This window comes from Borostomias antarcticus (assembly GCF_949987555.1).
Source record: "Borostomias antarcticus genome assembly, chromosome: 8".
NCBI lineage: Eukaryota > Metazoa > Chordata > Actinopteri > Stomiiformes > Stomiidae > Borostomias > Borostomias antarcticus.
This window is the reverse complement of record NC_140241.1, coordinates 28,756,250-28,774,627: the sequence shown is the minus strand read 5'-3', so window position 1 is coordinate 28,774,627 and position 18,378 is coordinate 28,756,250. Positions and strand designations below refer to the sequence as shown.

The 18,378-nt window shown below is 44.5% G+C and overlaps 2 protein-coding genes across 2 annotated transcripts in view; both read right to left on the bottom strand.

The window, feature by feature from the left end:
* Window positions 1-1,805: 1,805 nt before the first annotated feature.
* Window positions 1,806-11,762, bottom strand: sdad1 (SDA1 domain containing 1). The gene is made up of 22 exons (XM_084442372.1): window positions 11,581-11,762; window positions 10,878-10,982; window positions 10,262-10,360; window positions 9,405-9,515; window positions 9,044-9,115; window positions 8,515-8,615; window positions 8,286-8,343; window positions 8,104-8,178; window positions 7,861-7,962; window positions 7,691-7,760; window positions 7,487-7,590; window positions 7,334-7,391; window positions 7,191-7,249; window positions 6,477-6,553; window positions 5,879-5,976; window positions 5,667-5,743; window positions 5,277-5,403; window positions 4,627-4,718; window positions 3,810-4,000; window positions 3,584-3,668; window positions 2,303-2,464; window positions 1,806-2,106 (listed from the first exon to the last, which is right to left on the bottom strand). Exons 1-22 carry the CDS (start codon window positions 11,668-11,670, stop codon window positions 2,059-2,061), a joined length of 2,061 nt encoding a protein of 686 aa, XP_084298498.1. The 5' UTR covers window positions 11,671-11,762; the 3' UTR covers window positions 1,806-2,058.
* Window positions 11,763-16,976: 5,214 nt separating this feature from the next.
* ptpn13 (protein tyrosine phosphatase non-receptor type 13) overlaps window positions 16,977-18,378 on the bottom strand; it is a gene marked incomplete at both ends in the record, with an annotated part of 58,569 nt that continues 57,167 nt past the window's right edge. Inside the window, 4 exons of the mRNA XM_084442588.1 lie at window positions 16,977-17,054; window positions 17,228-17,290; window positions 17,403-17,618; window positions 17,921-18,258. Coding sequence (XP_084298714.1) covers window positions 16,977-17,054; window positions 17,228-17,290; window positions 17,403-17,618; window positions 17,921-18,258 — 695 coding nt within the window. The remainder of the gene's footprint in view (window positions 17,055-17,227; window positions 17,291-17,402; window positions 17,619-17,920; window positions 18,259-18,378) is intronic.

Genomic DNA, 18,378 nt, shown 5'->3' with positions numbered 1-18,378 from the left:
ACCTTGACCTTGACTGCAGCAACAGTCCTGATGAAGTTACTTCTGGCAAGCTGTGGGACATGGTTTGCCGTCTAGTTTGCTCTGATCAGCGCCCTGGAGGTCATGTGCCCCCGAAGGCTCTGGCCTGCTGAGGATTACACTCTGACATGACACACCCCCCAAGCTACATCGGCCACATAGGAACTCACACTGTGAGTGTGAATATATTTTTTTTATACATATATATATATATATATACACACACAGCTGGATTAGAGCAGAACAAACAAACGAAACTTGATCAGTTTCAGAATCTAGTTACCCAGTTAGCCAGCTTTGTGAAATACCCCCCAGGAAAAGGTTTAAGGTTCATTACTGTGCGACAATTATCAACTTCACCCGTCTTATTCTTCAAACATAAACAGCATGGGGTATGTAATTAAGACTACATGATAGTGCAGCGAAGATGCTCTGTTGGTTGCACTGAAAAGTGAGTAAATATACATTTGGTTATTGTATAATAGGTTATGCTCACTTCTCAAATGTGACTTCCTGTTCTATGTGGCCAACATCCTTATAAGATCATTTTTCTCAGTGAAATACCCACCTGGTTGATTGTAATTTATAAAGGGCAGCTGGTGTTGGCGTGCCTGAGTGAACATGGGTTGTGAAACGCAGCGTTTTATAAATCGGAGATTTTTTGTGCGTATATTTTCGTACTTACTTAGCTAAGCAAACCTAATTACGTGGATTCTACGCAACGTTTATAAATGAGGCCCCTGGTCTTCACACAAAAAACCTCCACCCTGGTTGTAAAATGCAGCAAATCAGGAACTGGATGTTGGATGTGCTGAGAGTCAAGTTGAAATAGAAGTGACCGATGAATGACCCCCAAGCTGTAAGAATCAGCAGAGAAAAGAAAAAGTTACCTAGCAAAACCAGGGTCAGCACCATGGTGGACAGGACAACAGTGACCTCACATGGTGCTTTTCCTTTATTGCACGATGCAGTTCGCCTTCACTACAATCAACGCCTAGTGGGGCCTCATTTATAAACGTTGCGTAGAATCCACGTAACCAAGTTTGCTTAAGTACGAAAATATACGCACAAAATAAATATACTGAATAAATACACTTCAACGCCGAATGCAACATTTGTTTGGTGTGGTATAGGCCTTATTATAGTTGTAGGCCATCGACATACGGAATCATTACTATGATAAGCCTATAGGCTCGTGTCGTGTTGTTATCAACGCAATGTGGCTTTTATTCATAGGCTACAGCCCGTGATGCTTCACGGGATAGCCTATAAATTAATAGGCCTACAACATAACATTATATTATGACACAAATGGGTCAATTCACAGACACATCCAAAGCAATGCCGACATTATTTAATGATAAGGCTACGGTGGCGATTGATTCCGTTTAAACTGTGTGACACATTGGAGGGTTTCTTGCAGCGACCGATGTATTTATTATTCAATATGTCATGCGTTTCACAGACTTTCCCGAGTTTCATCCCTCTGCCATCCGAGTCGCGTTTTCCCCTTTCTCCAGAAACGTGCTTATCGTAGTTACGGGAGGGTCGGAGTGTGCGTAGAGTTGCGCACACCTTCCGCCAACTTATCGTTAAGCTTGTTTTTTATAAATACGGAAAGTTGCGTAGAAAGTTGCTCAGCATGGGTTAGGCACGCTTTTGCACTTACGCAACGTTTCTAAATGAGGCCCCTGACTAGTGTTTTTACGCTCAGCAAGGGGCGTGACATGTTTTTGGAAACGTTACTGCAACAATTTTGGAGCAATTCAACTTGACAGACATAAAATGTCACTCAATCATTTATTTCAACACATGTTGAAATAACAGAAAACTGTTGCTCTTAATATTTGCAATAGATGGCATTGTAGCCGACTTATACAAAAATTACAAAGGCAGCAGGCCACATTAAAACAAACAGTTCCCCATCTCCGTTGCCACATTCAAGGCAGACGTTTGCATCAGCAAAACCAGAGTTCATCGATGATTATAGTGATGATGCTGAGGGTGATGAAGGGATCTTCATCTGGAACTCCAGAGATGCTACTTATGCAGCTTGTTTTTCTTCAGGAGTGCGTCTCTCAGAGCAATCTGGATGGGGAGACAGCACCAACATGGCAAATGTAACCTACTACAGAATTTGTTTGACAAAAAACTCAGTTTTTATATGTTAAAACTCCAATGCAGGGTTGAAACATCAAATCATACAGAAAAAGAGGAAAGACTGATATATAGTGTATATTGCAAAATGATATTGCTTTTCACGCCTTCTTCTGGCTTGGTTTACCTGCTTGTCCCTGAAGGAGCGCTTGCCCTTGGTCCTGACGCCCTCACTGTGCCGCATCATCATGAAGTTCTTCTTCCTCCGCTTCTCCTTGTTGCTGGTGCTGGCAAACGGGTTCAGCTTGGTCCTCTTCTTCACAAATTCCTTCCTCTCCGACCTGCCGGCCTGAGGAAGACGAGATGAAAAAAACAGGCATTTAACCAACACGAACGAAGAGGTCAGTCAGAGTTAGGGCTGTCAACTAAGCTCAGAAATTATTTTTTAAAATATCTAAAACTTCAATGTATTCGATTCTTGGCATTATTATATTTTGTATGGAAAATGAGGCATATAATGCATGTAATGTCAGAACTGGTCAGTACTGTTATATCCACAAGAGGGCGCTTGCCGTCAAGAACAAGCTCATGCCACAGGAGATTTAAAATCCCCCAAATCAGGTTGCATCACGCACATAAGGAGAATCTTAACAGATGTTCTTCTCATGAATCTCAAACATGCTCACACTACAAGGTTTGAAAATAACGGCTCATCACACACTATAAGATATTATTGTGCCTGAAGGAGCAACGAACCCCTGGTCTTACCATCTCGCTTGTAAAGTAGAGACGCAATAATCTAAATATCAAACATGTTCGATATTATCGGGGCCGCCCGATCGGGAGGTATAAGATTGGATCTGTAAACCCCTCACATTACAAGATCAGTACCGACCAACGTTCCAGACCAGATTTCTCCTCCGTTTGTCGGGAGGGGTGAATCGGGGATAAATCAGCCCAAAAATCCTGTAGTGTGAGCCTGGCATTAGGCTACAAAAGGTGATGTGAACTAATATGTATTTCATGTCTGACAACACTGAAGAAGGCTGCTTATCAGCAGCATATGTGACATAGTGCAAACTGCAAACAGGGTTATAACTTCATGTTTGGCAGGTTGGGTGCGGGTCTCTACATTTTAGAAGATAATGACGTCGGGTGGGTGGCGGGTGGATGATTGATGAGTGCACGCGGATTCGGGTGCGCTCAAACTCCGTCCGCGCATCTCTAACAGACACGCGCACTCAACATAAGGTAGGTTACACAGCAGTGTATCAAAGCCCACCATCGCTCGCTGCTTTGGTCCAATAAAGAATTGTCATTTTAAACTGATTAAGCGGTAGCCCACTAATTTAATCTATATTTTTACAATTTATTTTTTTCACATTCAACGGATAGTCAAAGTTGGAATATTTGTTTGACAGCCCTAGTCGGAGTACAGAGAGCACCCTCCGTGAGCGACGGGTTGTACCATTGCAGTCGCCAGCCGGGTTTCCTTGTCTTCCTTGGGTTTCTTGTGCAGTTTCTCGATGTTTCTCAGGGTCAGCACCTCCCCTCTGAAAGATTTTACACATTGCGAAAAATACTCGTACAATTGACTAAGGTCACGTCACAACAAGGTCCTTATGGATAAAATACCGTGGGACAACAACAGATATCTAAACAGGGAGCTGACCTGACTGTATAACTAGACTCACCTGCCCTCGCTCTCGTCTTCTAAGTCCACGTTCGTCCTCTTCTTGCCCTTGCCAGGTGCGCCATGGACCTCCTTGGCCATCTGGGCGAGGCGGATCTTCTTGAAGTCGTCCTGGGTGAGGAGTCGACTGGCGCTGACCGCCTTGGCTTTGGCCTTCCTCTCCTCCACAGGCATGCTCTGGAGCTTCTCCGCCTGAAAGGCAAGGTTATTATAGTTAACAAAAACAAAAAAACTAAAACTAGATGTGAAAAAACATTTTAGTTCACTGAAATAATAAAAAAACAAAAAACAACATGTTTTTACAAAAAAACATAACTAACTAAAACTGTATTCTAAAATTATAGAGAACATGTCATTGGTTTTAGTATTTTTCATTTCATACATAAGCCTAGTGTTTCAGGTGGATTTGAAACCTATCCTCAATTTTTGCTTTAGTCATTTTTTAGCAGAAGTAACCGGACATGCGTCAGATGGTTTGTTTGAAACGGAGTGAAACAACGTGAGTGCGAGAGATGAGGATAGTCTCACGAGGCTAGCGCAGAAGGAAAAAAAATTAAACTAATAAAAACTAAACTAAACTAGCAAACCTGCTTTAAAAATGAATTAAAACTTAACTAATATTGAAAATAAAAAGTTAAATCGATATAAAAATAAAAACTGATGAAAAAGGCAAAACTATTATAACCTTGCTGAGAGGACACACGGAAGCGCAAACACACGCACGACCAATCAGAGTAAGTTATACAGAATGGCACCGGTTAGGATGCTCTGATTGGCTTGTTTATGACACGCCAACCAATCAGAAAGCTTGTTCTCACCATTTCTCCTGTGTCTTCATCAGATGAATGATGCACATCCACCCACTCTCCGTCTTCCTCGTCGTCACTTATACTGGCATTCTCCCAGCCATCTGTTCAGTCAGGACACAAGACAAGGACAACAACTCAATTGCACACCATGCTTGAAATAACATTTCAAAACAGGTGAGTGCGAGTATTGAACGATTACTAGGGAATCACCGTCCCTCTCCACGTGCACCGTCCCTCTCCACGTGCACCGTCCCTCTACACGTGCACCGTCCCTCTACACGTGCACCGTCCCTCTACAAGTGCACCGTCCCTCTACACGTGCACCGTCCCTCTACACGTGCACCGTCCCTCTACACGTGCACCGTCCCTCTACACGTGCACCGTCCCTCTACACGTGCACCGTCCCTCTATACGTGCACCGTCCCTCTACACGTGCACCGTCCCTCTACAAGTGCACCGTCCCTCTACACGTGCACCGTCCCTCTACACGTGCACCGTCCCTCTACACGTGCACCGTCCCTCTACACGTGCACCGTCCCTCTACACGTGCACCGTCCCTCTACACGTGCACCGTCCCTCTATACGTGCACCGTCCCTCTACACGTGCACCGTCCCTCTACACATGCACCGTCATCCGACAGTACTGTCGCAGTCCTCACCCTGGTCGTCTTCTGCCTCCTCGTCCACCTCCTCCTCCAGGACCTCGGCTCCAGGGATGTAGTCCTTGGCCTGCAGCTCCCCGTAGTCCTGGATCCTGGCCTCGGAGGACGACTCCGTGGGACGCCCCTGGACACGAGACGGTGGATTAAGCACGAGTTCACCGTTGATTCATGTGCATGGGAGATAGATCTTGGTCTTTGTTTACCACTTCCCTACATTGAGTGAATGTGTTGTTTACCACTTCCCTGCATTGAGTGAATGTGTTGTTTACCACTTCCCTACATTGAGTGAATGTGTGTGTGTGTGTGTGTGTGTGTGTGTGTGTGTGTGCGCGTGTGTGTGCGTGTGTGTGTGTGGTGTGTGTGCGCACGCACACACGGTCACCTCACCCTGTCTCTCTTATGTAGCATCTGTGGGTTCAGGCTCCTGAACAGCTGGATCAGTCCTCTGGCAGACATCATCACATCTAACAGCAAGACAGAAAAGAATAATAAGAATAATCCGACCATCCAAACAACCATGTGTAGTTTATTCACAGAGACCCGACAACAGTTTTCCTATCTTGACAGTAAGAAACACATGTGGTTGTCCGACTCCGTACTCTTGTCTTTGTGGGTCTTGTACTGGGCCAGGTCCTGCAGAAGGTCCTCCGTTATGGACAGAGGACAGCGGGCCGCCACCTCCTTGATGGCATTGAGACTGCGGATGGAACATGACTGATTTATTGACTGATTCAATTTCATTGAAGCATCATGCATCTTTCAGACACCAAGCCCCCCAGTGGCGTTTTCTCCTATAAGGGTAAGCCTGGCATACCCCTAAAATCAGATATTCGTGCCTTTGTTTCAAGACTATTTTTGGCTTATCTGTGTCTTGTATTCTGCCATATCTCCTCATTCTCCTCTTTGTTTTGTCAGTGCTCTGTCACCCCCTACAGGCCTCATGAAAATAAACAGTCCACGTTGACAGTGGTCTAACTAGCTCGTCGTCCACTAACATTGTGGCCAGCTTAAAGACTTTTGGCTTACGGAGGTCAAGCCAAAGCAACCAATTACATTAGCCTACACACACACGCACACGCACACACACACACACACACACACGCACACGCACACACACACACAGCAACATCCTCACAGGTATAACCCCCAGCCTAGGCCGTGTTAAATAGTATTACCAGCTAGGAATGAACTACTTACCCAACTGTCATCACCTCCCCTGAGTTTCTGTCCGTCACAAAGTTGTTGGCGATGGTCATGATCACTGGCTCTATGATCTGTGGAGGTGGGAGCAAACGAGCATCTCCGATGATGATGATGATGATGACTAAAGGCCGTTTCAGACGAGGAGCGATATCCGTGCATTGTAATTCATTTTCAATGAGAAAGGCGAGCGGACAATTTGGGAGCCGCGGACAATCTGGGGCGGAGCGGCAAGCGGGCGCGACCCCGTGAAATTGTCGCGCGCGTGCTCGTTTCGTGCACACGCCCGTCCGCGACAAGAGCTGAATTGTAGTCAGCTTTCCCCGCTGCGCGCAGGACGCGTGTGTCCCCCGCTGATCCGAGCGAGAACGCAGGCGGAATATCGCTCCCCGTCTGAAACGGCCTTAATGCCTAGCGTTGAGGAATCTCAACTGTCGATTCATCCAATCTGATTGATGAAAACAACCGTTTAGCGGCCGAAAATAGATTTTGAGAAACTGCATTCTCGGTGCCCCGATCACCGTCATTACATGGATATACTGGCTCGCGCTGGATTTTAAATTTCTTCTACAGGCCTCCGAACTACACCAAAGTGATCTCGGTGAGTCAAACTTCTTATAATATGTCGTAAATAAGGTCCAGGTTGTCAAAAACGAGCATTGCCCTTTAAGTCTTAGCCGAACCGAGCTGTCCTTTCCTGGCGTGGCTTACCTCAGGGGGAACGAGCTGGTGGGAGGCCTGGGCGGCACACAGGAGGACCTTGGTCACCTCTGAAAGGGAGAGAGACATCTGGAATAAACTCCCTCTCATCCTCATCCGGTATGACTAGGTGTCCGCGCCATCGGGAGTCTTACCTCGCTGGTGGGGCTGAATGAAGCGCTGGACGAATGGGTAGAAGTTGAAGAGGAAGAGCTGTAGGATGGGAGATTGGAACATTGTCAGTATGCGATGCGCGATCTCCACGGCGTTTCGAGGCAATATTGGATTGGAGCAACGCTCTCGCTCACCTCGTGAATCCCAACGAGTCGGGATATGAGGTTCATCAACATGATCTTCACCTCGAAGCGTTCTTTGGAGTCCTCCAACTGCTTTAGAAGCTTCTCGGAGAAATCTGTGTTCGTCATCGGGAAAGCCGGAACAGATTTGATTTAGGTCAAGACTTTGTTGTGTGATCATGCAGGTGTCATGGGTATCATGGAAGCTGCCCTTACCCTGAGGATCATGGATCAAGTGGATGGCAGAGAAATTGAACACCTCAACCTTCTTCTTCTTCTTGTGTGTCTGTATTGACAACATAGTTTCATGAACAACGAGCTCTAATATTAAAGACTCAACAAGCAGAGAAAACACAGATGTCTGTAATACATGATTGCCAACATACCTTGAGGACTTTCATGGCCTTCTCCATCTTCCTCTTGCTCTTGTGGTTTTTCTTGCCCGTGGAGTACCTCACCATCAGGTCTCTAGCAGTCGGACCGTCATCCTGAAAATAAACTGGGCTTAGAACTGACGGCAGTGTTCTTGAAAGACGATGCATAGTTAAAAAAACGTCCGTCCCATCTGTCCACAAGAACAAGCTCGCTCCGCCGCTTCTAGGTGCTTCTAGAACAAAAGCCACGCTCACCTCAGATTCTGAGCCACTGTCGTTCTTCTCGTCGTCATCTTTACCGAGGAAGAACTTCAGGCCTGCTACGAGGATCTGTATGGTGGGGAGAACGTGGGAGAGGGATTCATTTGGTGCCTATGTATGCTTACTACTGACTCGGCAGAATAGGCGGCAGTGATGGTGAGGAATAACTGTCCTACCTTTGCGACTTTGGAGAAACATGCTGTTGTGATGACATTAACGGTTTTGGCGTCGTTCCTGTGAGGGATAACATGAGCACAGTTATAGCGCACATAGCAAAAAAACTAGGGCCATATGGTTTCCTCGACGTGGATGACAATGATGGAATCCAGACATAAAACTGATTTAGACATACATATGGAAAGGCACAGAATCAAGAGATTCCGGGGACAGTGTTAAAAAGCTCACCAGATGTTCCTCTTGTACAGCTCTACCATCACATCCAGGGAGATCTTTGCTGCGATAGGATTACTGTCTCTCAGCATGGTGTACATGAAGTTCTGTAACATCTGTAACATGCGCACACAAACAATTTATGAATACAGGGTAGCAAAATGTATATCCATATTTATAGCATGTACATAACACGTTCACATCTGCACCTCATCTTTAGCTTTATATTATCTATTGTATTTCTTGCGTAATTGGTAAATTGTGTATTGTAATTATCTGTAACTTTTGAGCAACATTTCACCGTGACTGTACACTGTATGTTTGCATGTTAATTTTATTGATTTATTTATTAAACCTTTATTTAACCAGGTGACCTCATTGAGATATGGAATCTCTTTTCCAAGAAGGATCTGGCCAAGAGGGCAGCACAAGGACACAGGCATACGTTCAATACACAGAAGACAGACATAATACAAACGCATGTGACAAATAAAAATGTGAATCTGCGAGATGATTGGTGCACATCTAAAGAGAATGCACTCACTGTGTTCATTTTGTTGTTCTTGTGCTTGGCATTGATGTTTTTGATGTCGGCCACAATGTGTGTATACAGCGTCTGGGGATAGATGAGGATGAGCAGACAGACTGGTACACCGAGGTAGAGGAATAGCAATCAAATCAATCAATCAAAGCTTTATTTATATAGCGCATTTCATACCCAGAGGCAACACAATGCGCTTTACAGAGAACAAGGGAGGTGGGCATACGACCCACCCCTACATATTCCAGAGGGAAGCAAAAAAACAGTAATCACCCGGGGGCCAGATAAGTGAGCTGTAAAAATTCTTCCCTGACAGCAGTGGGTAAAGAGTACAGGAAGACGGACACTGCCAGTCCGGGCTCACCTTCCTGAGGAGCTTGTCGTGACATCGTAGCAGTTCAAAGAACAGCTCCAGAAGATCTGAGGGGTTGATCAGATTTTTGTTCCTCAGGAGAATCAGGGCTTTGCAAAAGGTCTGTGAGAGAGAGAGAGAGAATGAGAGAGAGAGAGAGAGAAAACGTTAACTTTAACAATGTCAATGATCACTTTATGAATAAGGCCCAGCTGGCTAAACAACGTTTCCCAGTTTACTCCTCACCACTAGGGAGAGTCATTATGTGGAGAGTGTGTGTTGTATATTGTTGTGTATTGTATTGTTTTGAGTTTTGCGTTGTGTTTTGTCTTGTGGATATCTGTACATTGCATGGTTTGAAATAAACAACTACTACTACTACTACTTCTACTACTACTAGGGCTGTCAACTGAGCTCAGAAATGATATTCGACTTTCTCTCAAATATTTTATGAAAATATTATATATTAGATTATTGGGTATTATATAATTTTGCATAGAAAATGACGCATACGAAGGAACCACTTCTAGTCACAAGAGGGCGCTCGCACTTATTGTCATGAACAAGCACCAAATGAGCAGGTTAGCACCTTGCATGGCAGCTACCGCCATTGGTGTGTGAATGTGTGTGTGAATGGGTGAATGAGAGGCCATTGTAAAGCGCTTTGAGTGCTGCTAAGGTGGAAAAGCACTATACTAGGAGATTGAATACTAGGGTAATATGTTTTGGCATGATTAGAAGATGGGCGGGACCTGGGAGGCTGTGTGACATGCTTTACGGTAGCCTACTAGTGGAATCTGCACCCCCCCCCCCCCCCTAAGTCGACGACTAGTCGAAGTTCCGAGTATTTATTTGTCAGCCCTACTCACCATGCGCAAGTCCGACTCAAGGACTGTGTGATGACTCAGAAGCAGCTCGGTCAACTCCTGTGGGAAGGTGGAAAGATGCTGGAGATAGCAGTGTCCCACCTGAGAGACAAACGCATCCATTATAATAAGCCTACAGGGAGAATGGCACACAGGACAGGGTAGGGAAGGTAATGTGTGTCATTGAACAATCCAAGCTGATATTAAGCATAGCTTACTTCATATTGCATTTATGGAAACAACGGAAATGATCCCAGCGCAACCTGGATGTTTCAAACACCATCATGCACTCGACTGAGAACGACCACGGCATTCACTGTCACATTTCAACCAGATTCGTAAATGGTAAATGGACTGCACTTATATAGCGCTTTTATCCAAAGCGCTTTACAATGGCCTTTCATTCACCCATTCACACACACATTCACACACCAATGGTGGCAGCTGTCATGCAAGGTGCTAACCTGCTCATTGGGAGCAATTTGGGGTTCAGTGTTTTGCCCAAGGACACTTCGACATGTGGACAGGAGGAGGCGGGATTCGAACCGCCGACCCTACAATCATTGGACGACCCACTCTACCAACTGAGCCACAGCCGCCCCTTATTCGTCCTACCAACCTGCGCCAGGAACATAACCAGGTCTGCCAGCTCTTTGTTGGGCTTGTCAGGCTGTAGCTTGAAGATCTGTACATTTGACTGATAATGTCGATATTGTTGCAGAAACTGCAGAAAAGAGAACAATATAAACAATGTCAACGTGTCGAGAATGATTATAATTCATATCTCATTTTTCAACGGTGGATAAACAATCAATCAATCAATAACCTTTATTTAAACTGGAAGGACACTGAGGTTGCCCTCATTTACAGTGACGACGAGTAAAAGAGATAAAATAGTACAAAGATAAAACATGAATAAAACACAGGTAAGGCAATAATAACACTAAAAGCACAACATGAAAATAGAGTAAAATAAGTTAAAATAAATATGAACAGAACAAGAAATACAGCTAAAAACAATTACAATAAACACAATTAATAGTTTGACTGTACTGTAGCCGTTGGGTGTTTCCACTCTCTAAGTTTGTTTACAGTAGAGACAGTTTACGTTCACATAGCTAACACACAACAGCTACTCTGGGTCGTAAGCTAGCGGCCTATTTAGGAGAGGAGCTCATATTTACTTATTATTTATTTGTTGTCTGGCATGAGCGAGCATGCGACAACAGGACTGGAAATGCTAGGTCGTAAGCTAAGCTAAGCTAAGCTATATAGCTATAAACTAAGCAAAGCTAAGCTAACGTTAGCCCTGGCCCACTCACCTCTTCCGTGTAGGACTGAGGGTCTCTCTTGATCAGGTTCTGCAACTGTGGCAGATTGTTGGGTAGTTTGTTGTTGTGTCGACCCGACATGATTGCAGATATCTAATGTACCTTAACTTCCGTGAAAAAACGATGTTATATTTCCTCACAACACCAGCGTGGCTTAGGAGTAGGTCGCCATGTCTTTCTGACGTCATCTACGGGAAGTCTGGTGGGACAAATCAAAGGAAAGCGTTGCTAGAGATTTTTTTTTTCTTTTTCTTTAAAAAAAAGTTATATTTAAGTTATTTATTCAATTTCTGTATCAGCATACAAAGAAGTAAGCATACAGTTGATCATACAGTACAACAGAAAAAAGAAACAACATTAAATTTGGAGCACAGATTAAAGGTTTTCACAGCTTTGTTACATCAAGTAGATCACGTTCTAGTAGAGGATTCTACATCCTTATTGAAAACACAGAAGGAGAGTTTGCTATTCAACACTTTACACTTATGGATATAGAACTTGAAAAATTTCACTTTCCAAATCTCTCCTATAATTCGTGAACCCAAACAACACATTTTCCAAGCAGAGTACAAAAACATCATAGATATGGTTCACAATAAACAACAGATGTCTTGCCAGAGACTCCGAGAAGTCCAAAACAAATGAAAGATAGTCTCTGGCTGATGTTACAAAAAGTACAAGAAACACCCAAATCCTTAATAAACCTTGTTAAAAAAGACTTGACCGGATAATAGTTTCTAGAGTTACTTTTCTTTTCGGTATTGCTGCCGGCTAATCACTGTGCATAAATGAGCTGCCCACAAATTACCCACTTTTGATAGGAAGTCCATCAGGACAATACCCAATATTTATAATCTAAACGCAATATGTGAAGATAGTTTTAGGTTAATAGTGTGTAATCTGTAGGTTAAACAGCCTTGAAAATAAAAACACTGTTTCTTTAGATCAAGGAGGAGTTGAGAGCCGGTGCACTCAATTAACTTGATTGATGTCTCTATAAAACAGCTGCACAATTCTCATGGTCATAATTGCGTTTTTCAGGTGACTGTAAAGCTTTTTATTTCTTTGTTTAATGAGAGGATATTTGGCTACTCAGTTTCATATTGACCATGGTTCATTGCTCAGTATTGGAACGCAGTCTATGTCTCCCTCTACTGGCGGTCCAGTGTTACTGCAACCCTCGAGCTGTTACTCATCATGGCCCAGTATTTCAAAACATTTCATCTGGATCCAGATTTTGTAATCCCTTTTTTTGCTATCCCAGATCAAATTGATCTGAATTGAACTGAATTGTAGGCTTTGTCCTGGTTCTTCAAATAATTTCCAGATAAGATCATTCTGATCCAGATACCACAAGATCAGGATTACAGAATCTAGATTTGAAGTCGGCCTCTTTGGATAGGCCTTCATTGGTCAAAGTAATACAACATTTCATTGACACAGACGTGAAAATGTTGGGAAATGATCAGCATATTATTCATATTAATTTAGCTGCATTAGTACACAATTGGCCAGAATTGCATTATTTGTGGCTGGTCATACCCATCTGTTTGGTCTAACTGTTCTACTCTCCAAAGGCAAAAGACCTTAACTTCATTTTTGGTTGAAAATGTGGATAAATAGAGTCTACCCAGCTCCCCAGATGTGGTGGAGCCGTACATCTCCACCCTGACCACCCATGCCCCCCCTGGAGAACTCGGACTGCTCCTTCATGAGGGACAAAGAGGCCGTCTTTGACATCTGCAAGCGTAACCTCACCATGGAGGGCCCATCCTACAACAACCTGAATCGCTTCATCTCCCAGAGCGTCTCCATCACCGCCTCCCTGCGCTTCGACAGACCCCTCAACGTGGACCTGACGGTTCCAGACCAACCTCATACCCACATCCACTTCCCCCTGGTCACCTACGCGCCCGTCATCTTACGGGCGTACCATGAGCAGCTGTCTGTCCCGGCGATCACTAAAGTCTGCTGTGATTTTATTTTATACTGTATGTGCCTATATCTATGCTCTCATTTTGTAGGGGCTTCTTACTGTTGATGCTTGTCATTTTGTATTTTTTTTAGTCTTTTTGTTGTGATTCTTATTGTATTTTTACTGCCCGCTTTAACATTGGTCAACGTGAGTTGTTTTTAAATATGTTTTAGAAATAAATTTGATTTTTGATTTGATATCTATACAGACTATATATATATCCTATATTTATGCATACTGTCTATATTTCTAATTGAACTTCGTACAGTACATTCTCAATGTATATTCTTTATTCCGCTGTACTTTTTCCCACTGCTGAAACCACACATTTTCCCCATGGTGATTAAAGAATCTAACTACGAGCCCCCACAGTGGGCCCTGGAGGGGCCCTGGCCAAGGTCCAGAGGGCCCTGGAGGGGACCTGGCCAAGGTCCCGAGGGCCCTGGCCAAGGTCCAGAGGGCTGGGTGCATGCTGAGCAACATCACCGCCATTGCGGAGGCCTGGAGTCGACTGGACAACCAGGTTTGACCTGATTTATGCCAAGAGAGCTGTTGTGCATTGGTATTTGGGTGAGGGTATGGAGGAGAGGGGAGTTCCGAGGCCAGAGAAGATGGCTGCCCTGGAGAAGGACTGAGGAGAAGGAGGAAGACTAATACTAGGGGCGGCTGTAGCTCAGTTGGTAGTGCGGGTCGTTCAGTGATCGAAGGGTCAGTGGTTCGAATCCCAGCTCCGACTGTCCACATGTCGAAGTGTCCATGAGCAAGACACCTAACCCCAAATTGCTCCCAATGAGCAGGTTAGCACCTTGCATGGCAGCTACCATGAGAATGGGTGAATGAGAGGCCATTGTAAAGCGCTTTGAGTGCCCCTAAGGTGGAAAAGCGCTATATAAGTGTAGCTAGTCCATTTAATACTAAAAACATGATTTAGAGCTGGTCTCTTACTTTATATTCATGATCTGGTTTGTCTTACACTCTAATAAATATTTAGCATTTCAACTGGCCTATAGAACCATTTAGTTTAGTGTATAATCCACAGAGGGTAGTCCAGGCTGACAGTACAATCAGAGAACAAATGTGTTACTCTCATCTACAGTAGTAAAGGCCTCAAATACCCACGCTATTTTGCTTCCTACAGTAGAATTGGAAAACAAATCCATTCCACTAGTTCTTGAATACTTTTAATTACACTCATGATGTACTCTAGATGTACATGGCACGCTTCAAAGGTGTAAACCTTTTTAAATGTAAAATGCCTAAACTCATAACCACTACTAAGGCTATTACACTGCTGGATACACCTTTGAACTGATGGGACCTTATCGAACACATCCCAGCTAATTCTATACTTATAGGAAGGGTACCTATTATTGTGCAATTAGTCATCTCCCCTCTTGGGTTCATTGTAGAACAGTTAGAACATTTTAACATGAATTGAAATATACCACCCAACCACATGTAAATGTTTGACTTTTATTTACAAATTGAAAATATGTTTAAACATTTTAAAACATCCACAGTTTCAGAGATGAATATGTACACTTTAATTTCATTGATTACCTCAGGCAGTCAGCAATAATAGATTTACAACGCAAATACTGTCATAGTATTCTGTCAAGGCAAGTTCCAGCATAGAATAGCTTTTAAAATACACAAGAAAGATTTTGTTCCACATAAAATATGAATTCATTCATCACTTTCATATTCAGGGTAGACTGCAGCATGTCATCCGCTCTGATGAGAGTCATTGGCTGCAACATGCCGTCCCTCCAGGACCTGCACACCTCCAGGGCCCTGATTGGAGGAAAGAAAGTGGCCGACCCCTCCCACTCTGGCCTCTTTGAACCACTCCCCTCTGGCAGGAGGCTGCCCTCTATCAGGACCAAAACCTCACGGCACAACAATAGTTTCTTTCCGACTGCAGCTGACCTCATCAACAAGGCCCCAGACCACCACTGACACAGACTGGTATCCTGACTCAAACAGGCATTTCTTTGTATTTATTCTTATAACACTTTTTCATATCTTCTATTGTTAATTTGTCACGTATATTATTATATAGTGTATTTGTATTGTATTTGTCACTTATGTTAATGTACTTTGCACTTGCCTGTTTTGTCCTCGCACTGTTTATTCGTATGCGTCATCAGACCAAAGCAAATTCCTTGTATGTGAAAACTTACTTGGCAATAAACCTGTTTCTGATTCTGATTTCATAATATCCAAGAATCTATAAAAAAAAAACTGTTTTCTTGTGGTTGACAAGACATATGTACATATGACAATGCTAGATTTATTTATTCAATAAAATCAACAGTTCTCGTGAATGCATTAAGAGTAGTAGCAGCCAAAGAGGGGAGAGGAACTCAAAAGCAAACATAAAAATATATGGAATTTGCTTTCATGGAACAGAATGTTTATAAGGCAATGTAACAACTTGGGCTGTGGTTTGCAAGTCCACAGCTACAAAGGCTTGCTTCTGTCTGTAAAAGGTGCTGTGTAAACTCTCCTCCATCTTTGTTCTAAGTCTGACCCCCCCAGGAGAGGAAGGCTGTGTATAGGAGTCTGACCCCCCCAGGAGAGGAAGGCTGTGTATAGGAGTCCGACCCCCCCCCCCCAGGAGAGGAAGGCTGTGTATAGGAGTCTGACCCCCCAGGAGAGGAAGGCTGTGTATAGGAGTCTGACCCCCCCAGGAGAGGAAGGCTGTGTATAGGAGTCTGACCCCCCCAGGAGAGGAAGGCTGTGTATAGGAGTCTGACCCCCCAGGAGAGGAAGGCTGTGTATAGGAGTCTGACCCCCCAGGAGAGGAAGGCTGTGTATAGGAGTCTGACCCCCCAGGAGAGGAAGGCTGTGTATAGGAGTCTGCCCCCCCCAGGAGAGGAAGGCTGTGTATAGGAGTCTGACCCCCCCAGGAGAGGAAGGCTGTGTATAGGAGTCTGACCCCCCAGGAGAGGAAGGCTGTGGAGTCTGACCCCCCAGGAGAGGAAGGCTGTGTATAGGAGTCTGACCCCCCCAGGAGAGGAAGGCTGTGTATAGGAGTCTGACCCCCCCAGGAGAGGAAGGCTGTGTATAGGAGTCTGACCCCCCAGGAGAGGAAGGCTGTGTATAGGAGTCTGACCCCCCAGGAGAGGAAGGCTGTGGAGTCTGACCCCCCCAGGAGAGGAAGGCTGTGTATAGGAGTCTGACCCCCCAGGAGAGGAAGGCTGTGGAGTCTGACCCCCCAGGAGAGGAAGGCTGTGTATAGGAGTCTGACCCCCCCAGGAGAGGAAGGCTGTGTATAGGAGTCTGACCCCCCCAGGAGAGGAAGGCTGTGTATAGGAGTCTGACCCCCCCAGGAGAGGAAGGCTGTGTATAGGAGTCTGACCCCCCCAGGAGAGGAAGGTCTGACCCCCCAGGAGGAGTTGTCGTCGTGCTATCCTGATATTTTCTCCTCTGCTTGAAGACATCTGAGCACGTATAAAATCACTTGATAGCAGAAAATATATTGTTCCTGGGAGTAAGAGGGATATGGGAGACATGGGAAATGTTAGACATGAATTATGGAAAGGATCAAGGCAGTATCCTGTAGGATATTATGAGTGAAAAGAGCAAGATTGTCAAATTATCAAAGCTTTTATTTATTTGATTGATTGATTGATTGATTGATTGATTGATTGAAATTACCTCTGTTTGGACCATTCCTTGCCTCTGAAGTCTCATGTTTCGTACCACATCTGAAATATCAAACTAAACAGAAACATGTATTTCAGAATACAGTACATTCTCTCCGTTTAGGGCTACATGGTTTCTGATTGGGCCGTGATCGGAGCAGTGGCTGTCGGCTTGTCGCTATACTTACATCAGCATCTTTGCTGATGAGACCCAGAACCACATCTATGCAAATGAGAGTTCCGGATCGGCCAATCCCTGCGCTGCAGTGTGTGATAATGGGTCCCGATTGGTGAATGTGCCTCATGTAGGATATGAAGGTGAGCAGCTGTTCAGGCTGAGAGGGCGTTCCGTGGTCGGGCCAACCCGTGTAGTTCAGATGAGTGACCCGCTGAATTTCATTCGTCTGGAGGGAAGAGATACACAATAACTGTATATCTTTGGCAGCACAGACATAAACACACACACACACACACACATCAACACAGACAGACAAACACATACTGTACATAAACAAACAAAATACTGAGCGTCTGTTCCGACTGTATGTACAGACATAAACACACAAACACACACACATCAACACAGACAGACAAACACATACTGTACATAAACAAACAAAATACTGAGCGTCTGTTCCGACTGTATGTACTGTACTTGAAAATACAGTACGAGAAGCCGTCAAATGAAATCAAAATGGATACTCACATGGATGTCTTTGACCTCTATGAGACGGATGACAAAGTTGTCCAGGTGCTGGTCCTTGACCAGGGTGACCTGCAGTCTGTCGTCCACCATTTCAGCGGTCCTGGGCGTGTCGGGCCAGTAACGCTGACACTTGACCTTTCCCCCCTCCACTTCCTGGGTCATCATGGCGATCACGTTGGATTTCTGCTCCCAGACCATTTGCCAGAAGTCCCCCAGAGTGGTTGGTAGGGGCCCTTGACAGGCGATGTACATGAAGTTCTCATCTTTCACTGGCATCTTGATGAAATTAGCATTTATATACCCTCCGTCTTTGCCCAGGACGACTCTGGTGCTGTCAACTGAGGAGACGAGAACACAGAGTGGAATCATTAGAATGATGAATTAGGACCATAACACAGACTATGAGATGCTAGTATATTCTCTAAGGGGCCGACACATTTTACTGAAGGAATCAGAAC

Excerpts from the sequence above, each read along its gene's own strand:
- sdad1 (XM_084442372.1), bottom strand. The coding sequence starts at position 11,670 with ATGTCGGGTCGACACAACAACAAACTACCCAACAATCTGCCACAGTTG. Across the intron at positions 8,344-8,514 it reads CTGTACAAGAGGAACATCTG|GAACGACGCCAAAACCGTTA; the intron begins GTGAGCTTTTTA and ends TATCCCTCACAG. Across the intron at positions 5,404-5,666 it reads TGCTACATAAGAGAGACAGG|GGGCGTCCCACGGAGTCGTC; the intron begins GTGAGGTGACCG and ends TCTCGTGTCCAG.